Genomic DNA, 11,442 nt, shown 5'->3' on the forward strand with positions numbered 1-11,442 from the left:
CTGTGATTGTAGTGACCTCTGGGAGAAGACCCACACCTTCCTACAGGGGCTCCTCCCCAACCAGAGCTAGAGGCTGGCCCTGTCGGTTCTGGGATGGGTGTTCCAAAGTCCTCCTGTGGGTTATTCATCTTTACACCTGCCGGGGCCTGCCATTCCTCAACTCCCAATCCCTGAGATGGACAGACATCTGCCCTTTACACCAAGACCCCATCTCCCTGGGGGTTCCCTAACTTCCTGCCTGTGGTACAAGTGAGCTTGACACTTAGGGCCACCCGTGATCAGGTCCCCGTAGAGCCAAGAACAGGGGACAACAAGATTCTGTTTGCTAGATCATTTTTTTGTAAGACTGTTGTAAGGAATGTATTGAATCGCCTGACACAGTGCCTGGCATATATTGAATATTTAATAAATGGTGGTTTTCAAATATTATTTTTAGAACATATCTTACTATAATCTCCTTTGGGAATTACTTCTGTTGTTATCTAAAATATCTCAGAGAATATGCAGCTCAATAGAACATATAATACCAAATTAGTCAAAATTGAAGCTTTGTGAATAAAAGTAAAATTTCCCTCCGAGATGGCCTATTATTTAATTTGAGTGTGCAAGAGTCTTCCCTATCTGGATGCAGCTCAAAGATCTTGAAATTTGAGTGAAAGACCAACTCATTATCTCCCTCCCAGCTGCTTTTCCATCCAAACCACTATTTTCATTCATTTTACTCCTATCCTAAACCTAGCCCTTGATTATCTGAGTTCTCAATTTCAGACCAAGGCCTCACCTCCCGGAAGCCCCACTCTCACCCCATTGCAGAAGTGAGAGCATGCCACATCCAGCCTTTTGCCAGGGTCATCCTAGGGCTGACAATCGGCAGCAGCCAGAATCCTGGAGGGCCCTTCTTTTCTGAAGTGTTGAGTTCCTTCTAACTTTTTTCTTACAGGCTCTACTCACTTCCACAGTCACTTATGCCAGCACATTTTCTCTTGATATTCATTAAAGAGGTTGTTTCATATGTTTATAATATAGTTATTCTGTTTTGTCATATTGTCCATTCTTTCCTGGGATATTCAGACCTCCTAAATTATTTTTTTATATTTGCATACATTAGGGGTCACAATTGTTCTGAGCATTTTGACAAATGCATAGTGTTATATTCACCATTACAGTATCATACAGGATAGCTTCACCACCCTAATAAATCCCCTGTGCTTACCCCATTCAATCTTTCCCCCTCACCCACCCAACCCCTGGAAGCAATTGATCTTTTTACTGTCTCTATAGTTTTGCCTTTTCCAGAATGCCACATAAATTGTATCATCATACACTATCTAAACTTTTCAGGCTGGTTTTTTTCACTTAGGGATAGGCATTTAATATTTATCCGTGTCTTTGTACGGCTTGTGATACAGTTTGGCTGTGTCCCCACTCAAATCTCAACTTGAATTGTGTCTCCCAGAATTCCCATGTGTTGTGGGAGGGACCCAGGGGGGAGGTAACTAAATCATGGGGACTGGTCTTTCCCGTGCTATTCTTGTGATAGTGAATAAGTCTCAAGAGATCTGACGGGTTTATTAGGGGTTTCCACTTTTGCCTCTTCCTCATTTTTTTTCTCTTGCCACTGCCATGTAAGAAGTGCCTTTCACCTCCTGCGGTGATTCTGAGGTCTCCCCAGCCATGTGGAACCGTAAGTCCAATTAAACCTCTTTTTCTTCCCAGGCTCAGGTGTGATTTATCAGTGGCATGAAAACAGACTAATATAGCTTGATAGCTCATTTCTTTTTATTGATTAATAATGTTCTATTAAATGGTTGTACCACAGTTTGTTTATCCATTCACCTACTGAAGAACTTAGTTTATTCCATTATTGACAATTATAAAATAAGCTATGATACAAATTTATATGCAAGATTTTGTGTAGAAATAAAATTTCAGATTACTTGGGTTAATACCTAGGGGTGTGTTCTCTGAAACACATGGTAATACTATGTTCAGCTTTGTAAGAAACTCACAAACTGTCTTCCAAAGTAACTGTACTATTTGCATTCCCACCAGCAATGAGTGATTATTTTTGCTCAGCATCCTTGCCAGCAATTGATATTGTCTGTTTTTTTTAACTTTAGACCCTCTAAATATGAAATTAATGTAGCTATTCCAGCTTTCTTTTATCAGTGTTAGAATACCTTTTTCAGCCTCCTTACATTGAACTTACGTGAGTCCTTATAATTTAAAATGGGTTTCTTATAGACAACATGTTCTTGAGTATTATTTTTTATTAATTTTGACAACCTGTCTTTTATTGGTATATTTAGACCATTCAAACTTAAAGAGATTATTAATATAATTGCATTAATATCTACCATATATGTAACTGTTTTCTATGTATTTAATTTTTCTTTATTCTTCTTCTTTTTCTGTCTTCTTTCACTTTATAGAACATTTAGTACGTGTAAAATACACCTCTTTTTTAAAAAATTAGTCTTTGTCTTAGAGTATGTAATATATATTTTAATAATATGCCATAAAACAACACTATACTGCTTCATATGTAGTACAGATACCTTATAAAAGAGTATACTCAATTCCTTCATTGCATTGCTTGTAACATTACAATCATTTATTTCATTTATCCATATACACTAATTGTCTGATACATTGTTACTATTATTAACTTAAACAAATAGTTACCTTTTAGGTCAGTTAAGAATAAGAAAGCATTTTATTTTACCTTTATTTATTTCTTCTCTGGTATTCTTTCTTTATGTAGACCTAAACTTAGGACTTATATAAGATTCCTATAATTGTTAGAAAAAAATAGAAAATCAGTAAGAACAAAGAAGATCTAATGACCATTAAATGCAGAGTATCATTTGAAAATTTCAACACATTTCATTTTAAAAAATTCTCAGCAAATTAAAAATATATGTGAGCATTATCAATTCATTGAAGGAAATCTACAAAAAACTAGAGCTAAGAATATGCTTAATGATGAAATACCGAATGCTTTCCATCTAAGGTCAGGATCAAGGCAAAAATAACGGATTTCATACTTCTCAACTTTTTCTATTAGAGGTTCAAACTATTGCAATAGAGCAAGAGAAAGAAATGAAAAACATGATTCAAAAGGAAGAAATACAATGGTCTTTACTGCAAACAACATGATGGTCAGTGTGGAAAATCCTAAGGATTCTACAAAGAAAAAAGGAAAACTGCAATTAATAAGTGAATATACCACGGTTATAAGATACACTTTTAATATAAAGAAATTAATACTGTAGCTCTATACTAATAGCAAACACATGAAAATGACAAAAAGCAAGTGCTTTATGAATAGCAAAACATAAAGTGCTTTGGAATACATTTAACGAAAAATTTGTAAGACCTGTACACTGAAAACTACAAAACATGACAGAAAAATTTGAAAACATCTAAATAAATGAAGAGATAATCCATGCTCATACCTGAGAAAAATCTAAATTGTTATTTTATTCTATTGCTTATAATTCAATGCTATCATTATTTATATTGTTGCTCAAATTTTCCAGCTTTTGGGAGCCCTTTTAGTCTTTGGAAGCTCCTGTGCCCTTTTTATATACTGCATCATTTCTTAAGCACTTCTTTATTTTCTGACACCACAAAATGCTAAGCTCACCTTGTATTTTCTATGCCCCAGTCCTAGAATCAAATAAATAAATAAATTTGGACTTCCTCAAAATTAAAATGAAATGTAGACAGGCCACAGACTGGGAGAAAATATTTGCAAAGCACACATCAAAACACTGACTTGTACCCACAACATACAGAGAACTCTTAAAAACTCAAAACTGCAAAAAGAAACACCTAAAAATTGGCAAAAGAGTTGACAATTTGCAAAGGGGATATATGCATGGGGGAAAAAGCACAGGAAAAGATGCTCAACACCATTACAGGTTAGGGAAGACAAACTACAACCAGGATGAGGGCCCGAAACACATGGCTTCAGAATGGTGAAACTCAACAACACTGACAAGGCCACCTGCCTGGGAGGATGCAGAGGAACTGGGACACTCCAGCGTTACTGGCGGGAAGGCAGGTGGTACCGGCACTGTAGAAAACGGTTTGGCCGTCTCCAATGCAGTTAAAAGCGCACTTACCATGGGACTTGGCTGCCCCACTCCTGGGTATAAGATTTACCCCAGAGAAGTGAAAGCGTGCAGCCTTGTAGAAACCCACACACCAGTGTTTGTAGCAGTCTTGTTTGCATTTTGGATAGCAGCCTTGTTAGGTTTTCACAAACCACCCTCAGCGGACAGTCAGATAAACAAACTGTAGGCATCCATACAATGGAATACCACTCAGAGGGAACGACCTGTGGATACAGGGAGGGAACAACTTGGATGAGTCTCATTACAGATGTTATGGGGATGGCGGGAAGCCAGTCTCAACAGGTTACTTGTCTCGCGATGCCATCTACATAAAGTTCCAGCAGAGACAAAAGTACAGTGATGGAGAACAGATCAGTGTTTGCCGGGGCTAATGGTGGGACAGTGTGACAGTGAAGGGACAGCATGAGAGAGTTTTGCAGGGTGACAGACCTCTTCTGCATCCTGTCTACAGCTGTGCGAATCTACACTTGTGTGAAGACTCAGAGAACTCACACCAAAGGAAGACAGTCACTTTTCCTACTGTATGATAGATAATAAAAAGGGAGAACGGAGAAGTGTCGTCCCAGGGGGCAGGGCAGGAGGGCGAAGACGTGTCACAGGGGAGCCTGGCCAAGTGGCGCCCCCAGAACTCATCTTCTGGGCTTGTGTGTGGATGAGACAAGGTCTACCTGGTACGACAGCGCTATACTTGGAATGCCCCCTTGTCATGGAGGCGGGGACCCGGCAGCGCTAACGTATCCAGCATCAACCTGTATCCAGCATCAACCTGCCAAGTTCACTAACTTGGTAGGGGTGAGGTTAGGGATCCTTAGGAGCCCAGGCAGCCACACTTTCTGGGGAGCCCGTTCCCATTTGTGTTGCCAAAGTACCCCCAGCAGGTTGTGGGAATGTTGCCTGTGAAGAGAGTCTGTTGGGGTGAGATCTTGTGTGTGTGCACAGGGTGACAGCTGTGTCCCGTTTCCCAGGAAGCTATGATGGCAGCAGAACCTAGGGGAGCCTGACGGAGTGTGGGAGGGTGGGTCTCTGGAACAGTAGAGGCTGCAGAGCCAGATGCAGGGCTGTCTGTCACCCAAAGGTAGAGGGACTGATGACTCACTGAGCGTGTGTGTCCCTTGGTGGCAGCAGGCCCCATAGTGAACATACCATACGTTTTCTGTCCTGAGCGATCCTCGCAGCAGTCCTAGGAGGTGGAACGGTCCTTATTCGGCTCGCGGGAGGGACCGCCTTAACTGGACAGACACAGCAAGGTGCTAAAGATGCCTTCCATCAGAGGCCAGGTTGGAAGCTCTAAAGAGACTTCTCTCGCTGTTCTCTCACCCACCCCCAGGTTGTGTGTGTCCCGCTGTGGATTCTCATGTCCTTTCTGTGCCTGGTGGTCCTCTACTACATTGTGTGGTCCGTCTTGTTCTTGCGCTCTATGGATGTGATTGCGGAGCAGCGCAGGACACATATAACCATGGCCCTGAGCTGGATGACCATCGTCGTGCCCCTTCTTACATTTGAGGTAAGCGTTCCACAGGAAGCCTCTTCAGCCCCTGAAGCTTGTGCTTCCCCTGACAGGATTCTGCACCCCTAGAAAGGCAGCTTCTGTCCCTCGAGCTCACAGTGAGCCCACTCCAGGAGAGGGGAGAGAACACAGCCGTCTCCGAGAGGGAGCTTCGGTGAAAGGAGAGCATCCTTCCTTTCTCTTGGGGGGGCAGCTCGTGGGGCTGGCAGGGAGAAGAGTGCACCTTTTTAGCCATGGTGCCTCTGTATGGCTCGTTTCCCCTTTTGGAAAAGCAGAGTTGGATGTCAGATTTGTGTATTGGAGTCACGTGGAGAATTCTAGAATGGGAGCTGTTGACTCCTTAGAACAAACACCCGGAGGAGTTTGCCATAAAACTGCTGGCATTGGGAACTTTTCAGGCAGATAGGCTATTGCCGAGCTCTGAAGAGGGACATAAAAGCTCATTTCAAGCTTTCCCCAGAGATAGGTGGTTTCCTGCCTTTTCCTGGCGGTGCTGATGTTCCCTATTCTGGGAGCACACGCGGGGGTGGGGTGGTGGGGAGGAACTTCCTAATGAGGTCTGGCTTCCGCCTCTGTCCATTTTCGGTGCTGGCTGCTTGCCAGGCCCCCAGAAGGAACATCTGTCTACACGGTGCTGAAATCCCAATCAAAAGTGTTGTTTCGAAATGTATTTCTCCACAGGGCTGACCTCCTGCAGCTCCCTCAGCACTCCCAGGTCCTCAGCACTCCCAGGTCGCGGCTGGGGCAGTCAGTAGGAACTGTAACTATGTCTCTGATGCACCACGTGTTTAGACACAGCACAGTCCTTTTTTCTGTTCCTACTGTGGAAGTAGTTTCTCTCTGGGCATGCTGACAGCAGGTTCTCATAGCCTCACCCATGAGCCCTTTCGACGGGAGTGACTCCATGCCTGTATACAGAGTATTTATACAAATGTTTTAGCATCTTCATATGCGGTGTTAACCCCTAGTTCTGTACAGCATATTCTGTTCAAGTATTTTTTTACAAGCTTGTGCTGTAGGCACATGCCTTCTGCTGCAGAAGTGGATGCCCGTGGCACACCCACCCCGCCCCAGTGGGGTGCCACGCCTTCGTGGGACATTGCCACTTCTGCCCTGGAAGTCGTGCAGGTACGTAGTAGCTGCTACTGGCAGAACAGCAACGCCAAGCAAGAGATGGTCCATGCTTTTCTGACGTTCTCAGAATAGTGGCTAGCCTAAAACCTGACAAGTTCTGCTTGAAGCCGGAACACTGGAGAATGTTGCTGAGAGCAGAAACGGCCACGCGGGTCACGACTATGCATGGGAAAGTCTCAAGCTTCCCTCCTGCCAGCAACAAGAAGGCTTTGGGGTAGGCACGATGTTTTCCTATGTGCGTGCCGTTTCTCCAAGCACTGCAGGTTCCGCCGTGTGTCAGAGGCTGCAAGTTTAACGTCCTCCTGCCTGAAAACAAATAGGTCCCTTGCTGAAAAGAGGGTAAAAAAAGAGCTTTGATCTTCTCAGCCAGGAGAAGAGTGTGGCGTTTTAACACGGGCAACTGCTCGCCGGCCTACATGGGGTTAATTCAAGTCTGCTGCGAACACGGCTCCGCCTCCAGCAAGCCCTGTTCTCTTTGGGGTACAGGGGAACAGGATGGTTTAGCCTTTCCTGCTCAGTGTGTAAAAAATGTAGCTAAAGCCACTATTTTTGCTCTCTTAAGCTGTTCAATAAACCGGTTCCTCATTTTACACATGCATGATGTGTATCTTATTTGCTGGGTGGCCCAGGAAACTGGAATGGTCCTCTCAGCCAGCCTCAGAGGGAAGAAATCTCTAGCTGGCACAGGCAGCCAAGTGAGGCTGGCAGCTGCAGGGGCACAGCCTTTAGAATGAGTCCTACAGTGCACAGCTCCCAGGGTATGGGGGTAGTGGGAGGAAGGAGGGGACGCCTCGCAGATGCCACTGTTGGCTGGGCTACGCCGTGCCACACTTGTTACTGCTTAGGAGGCTTTCTGGAGTGTTCCTTGGGTGCTACGACAGTCTGCAGCAGACACTGTCGTTTTACCGCTCCTGGTCCTCGTTTGTTCCCCAGTGATGTCAACAGCTGAGGAGTGCTCATGCTGCAACAAAAGGCTCTGCAATTGCTGTCTAGCTCGCCCTAGCCATCTCTAGAGTTCTGCCTGAACTGAAACCCAAGTGGGGTTCAGCTCATGACTTGGGGCAATTGACCAGGAAATCCACCAGTTGCTGTGGCTGGAAGGATTTTCAGTCCTGTGGGTTGTAACCAGAGGCCACGGGTGGATTCTGCCTTAGGCTCATGAGATTTCCGACTTGCTGTTCAAGAAATGCCTTGTGAAGTGACAACAGTAGCTGTGACCCAACTGCCGGGTGCCTTGCTAGTTCCTCTACGTCCCACTGGATCCTCACAGCCCCGGGAAGCAGGTGCTACTACTCTTATCCCCGGGAGGAGACGGAGGCCGAGAGAGGTTAAGTGATGTGCCCAAGTCACACAGCTCGGCAGCGGCCAGGTTGAGACACCAGCATCAGCAGTCTGTCTGCAGACCCCTCACTGTCACCCCCTGAGCCAGTGCATCTTGGGCCCTGCGGTCAGGATGTCTCAAGCGTGGAGGCATCACCGGTTCGTGGCAGTCTCTGGAAGATCACTGAGCTCTGTGCCCAGACTCGAGTCGGGGGAGTCTGTGCAGAGGTGGCCCTGTGTGTGGGGACAGTGTATGCCACAGACACTGCTTTGGATGGACACCTCTCCCTTGACCTCCTAGCATCCGATCCCAAAGGAACAACTGTTGCAGAGATGGACCACTAGGTACAAACCCATGTGCGTTTCTCTGGAGACACTGGCCAAGGAAAACAAGACATGCTCGAAGGCCAACAGCTGCATGCCCCACCACGATGTGACTGCAGAGACCCGGGGTGTAGAAGGGTGTCTCTGCTTGGTGGGGGGACACGTGCAGGCCGAGGAGAGGCAGGAAGAAGGCTGCCTCCGACTCCTCCGACTCCCCACTGGACTGCATGGCGACGGTGTGTGCTGGGGCAGTCAGCTAAGCCATTTGCCCAAGCGGCTGTCGGGTATCTGCGTGCTGGGGACCGACAGTGTGGCTGTGTTAGGAGGATCTGTATGGAGCACATTGCTGCCTCTGGCTAGGACAGGGTGGAAAGGGTGGCGTGGCTACAGCCTGACCCGTGGGCACTGTCCTACCCTTTATTCTGTGCTTCAAAGTGTCAGTCGTGTGCTGGGGTCTGTGGGCCCATGACTCAGATGGTGAGCTCTGACCTTCCTGAGCCAGGGCTTTCCTGTAGTTCTGCCTGGCTCAGGAGCTCTAGGACAAGGGGACCGCTCCAGGTCTGCACCTAAGGTGTGGCAGGGCCCCTTGGCACTCCTGTGCACGAGTGTCATCTTTCCCATTGAAATGACTGTGAGGATCGGAATGTGCACATGCAGATGGGCAGCTACTTGTCTGCCTTGGCCCTTTATTACATAACTTGCTGGGTGTGTGGAGATGCCACCCCTCCCCCGGCAGTCAGAGCCCCTTTATGATGTCAAGGGGCTGGTTACATGACTGCTAAGGGGTGCTGCTGGCCACACTGCACTAGCAAGTTTGCCAGTTGGAGGACAAGCCATCATTGATTATGGCTCGCTGTGAAGAAAGAAATTTGAGAGGACAGGGTCACGGCTTGGAAAGGGTGCCTTTTCCTCCCCAATTGCACTCAGAGACCTACCTTCACCCAGCAGATCCTTCCCCTGCCTGGCACGACCCAGTGTCCACTGGGAGCCCTAACTTCATGCTGCTGACAGAAGAAATCGCTTTCCAACCTCTGGCCGAGGCAGCTTCATTCAGAAGGCCGCACCCTGACGGTGACGTCCCGCCCCAGGGAGCAGATAATCTCCTCTCCCTCCCCTTTCCGCAGAAACTGTGGAGACTGGTCAGCAGCAACCAGTTTTCGTCCATCTGGTGGGATGACAGTGGGACTTGTATAGTGATCAATCAAAAACTCTTTGAAAAGGAGATTCTCAGAAGGGACGTCGCACACAAAGTGTTTGCCACAAATTCAATAAAGAGCTTCTTCCGCCAGCTAAACTTGCATGGCTTCCGAAAATGGCGTGAATGCACTTTCAGGACCTTCACCCGCATTTTCTCCGCAAACAGGCCGGTCTCCATCTCGAATAAGGTAATGAACGACAAGCCTCTGGGGGGGTTAAGTCGGTGGGCTCTGGGGCCTGGTCGGGTGGAAGTCCCAGGACTGCCTCCTGGGAAGTGGGCGACCTCAGGCAGGGTGTGGGGCCATCACTGTGGGCCTGTGTCCCCCTCTGGGTGGAGGTGACATGAACTAAGAGTGAATGTGGGGAGAGGGCTGAGGATGGTACCGGCCCCTCTCGAGTGTGAAATATCACAGGTGCTAAGTAGCGATATCTGCATGTCCTCCTGCCCCGGGCCAGCCATGTCGTCTGGTGGTTGCTGTGTCCCCCTGTCTCCATAGCGCTTTACCGTGTGAGGTGAGCAGGCCAGGGGAGTCTGGTATTTGTACCACTGTCACCCTAGCTGGTGTCTGGAGAAGTGCTCAAGTTGAAGTGCTGAAGGGCGCCTGGCGCAGGAGGTGCAGATGCTCCTGCTGCCCTTGGTAGGAGGGCCCCTGGTGTGGAAGAGCCAGTGCCCAGGGCCTCCAGCCCAGCCGGGGTGCATTCTGTTGCCAGCCGACACTGCATGGGGGAGGCCCAGAATCTTCTTCCCTCCTGGTCTGCAACTTCAAAGACCCTTTCGGCTGGCCATGGACACCCTAATCTGCCATTTTGAGGCTTTTTCCAAGACGGAAAGGCCCGCCACAACTTGGTAAACCTTGACGATGTGAACGCGAGTCCCCAGCTTCCTTTGGGGACTGGGACCTTTTCCAGAAAGGCCTCCTGGGCCAGCAGAGTTCTCTTGCACAGGGGCGTAGATGGTTGGTAGTTGTAGTCCATCCTTGTGACTTGCAGTTTCCTTTTGTTTATTTAAACTTTGACTTACAGTTAGAGTTCTACTGCCATCCTTACTTTCAAAGAGACTCCCCTCACCTCCTCGTGAGGATGAAGAGAAGAGTGGGCGTCAAGTCTGCACCAAGACATCAGGAGGAGGACAAGCCAGAAGCTGCTGGATCCTGTCTGGCACCAGCAGACACTGAGCAACAAGATCACACGTCTCCGAATGAGAATGACCAGGTCACACTGCAACACCAGGAGCCGGCCGGTCCCGACACCCAAATCAGGAGTGGCTCTGCTCCACCAGCAACTCCTGTGATGGTGCCCAATCCCGCCATGGCGAGTGACAACGCTCCAGTGACCCAGCCGGCGGGCGAGTGGTCAGAGGGCAGCCAGGCTCACGTCACTCCGGTGGCCACTGTCCCTGGGCCTGCAGCACTGCCCTTCCTCTATGTCCCTGGATATCCCACTCAGATGAATTCTTATGGGCCTGTGGTGGCCCTTCCCACAGCGTCCCCTAGTACCCTTGCCATGGACACCACAGGACTTCCTGCACCTGGCATGCTGCCCTTTTGCCATCTCTGGGTACCGGAGACCCTAGTGGCTGCTGGGGCTGCACAGCCTGCTGCCTCCATGGCCATGTTCCCCCATCCCCCAGCTCTGCACCACCATTGCCCCCACAGCCACTGCATGTCACGGTACATGCCAGCTAGGAATGGGCCCAGGCGTACCCAGACTATGCAGACCAGAGCACATAGAGGCGAGCATTTGGGCAGAATACGTGCTGGTCAATAAATGTGTCAGAAAATGAGTAATTTTCTGACTGCACAAAAAAGTCTTCATGGT

At 48.0% G+C, this 11,442-nt stretch overlaps 1 protein-coding gene across 1 annotated transcript; it reads left to right on the forward strand.

The window, feature by feature from the left end:
* The first annotated feature begins 5,559 nt into the window (after positions 1-5,559).
* Positions 5,560-11,442, forward strand: HSFX2 (heat shock transcription factor family, X-linked 2). Its single transcript, XM_032756281.2, is given in 7 exon segments — positions 5,560-5,646; positions 5,703-5,803; positions 6,669-6,777; positions 8,405-8,758; positions 9,237-9,812; positions 10,648-11,317; positions 11,320-11,442. Coding segments are annotated over 7 exon segments (1,932 nt in total). The 3' UTR covers positions 11,355-11,442.

The sequence above is a fragment of the Hylobates moloch genome, unplaced genomic scaffold (genome assembly GCF_009828535.3).
Source record: "Hylobates moloch isolate HMO894 unplaced genomic scaffold, HMol_V3 SCAFFOLD_7, whole genome shotgun sequence".
NCBI classification, from domain to species: domain Eukaryota; kingdom Metazoa; phylum Chordata; class Mammalia; order Primates; family Hylobatidae; genus Hylobates; species Hylobates moloch.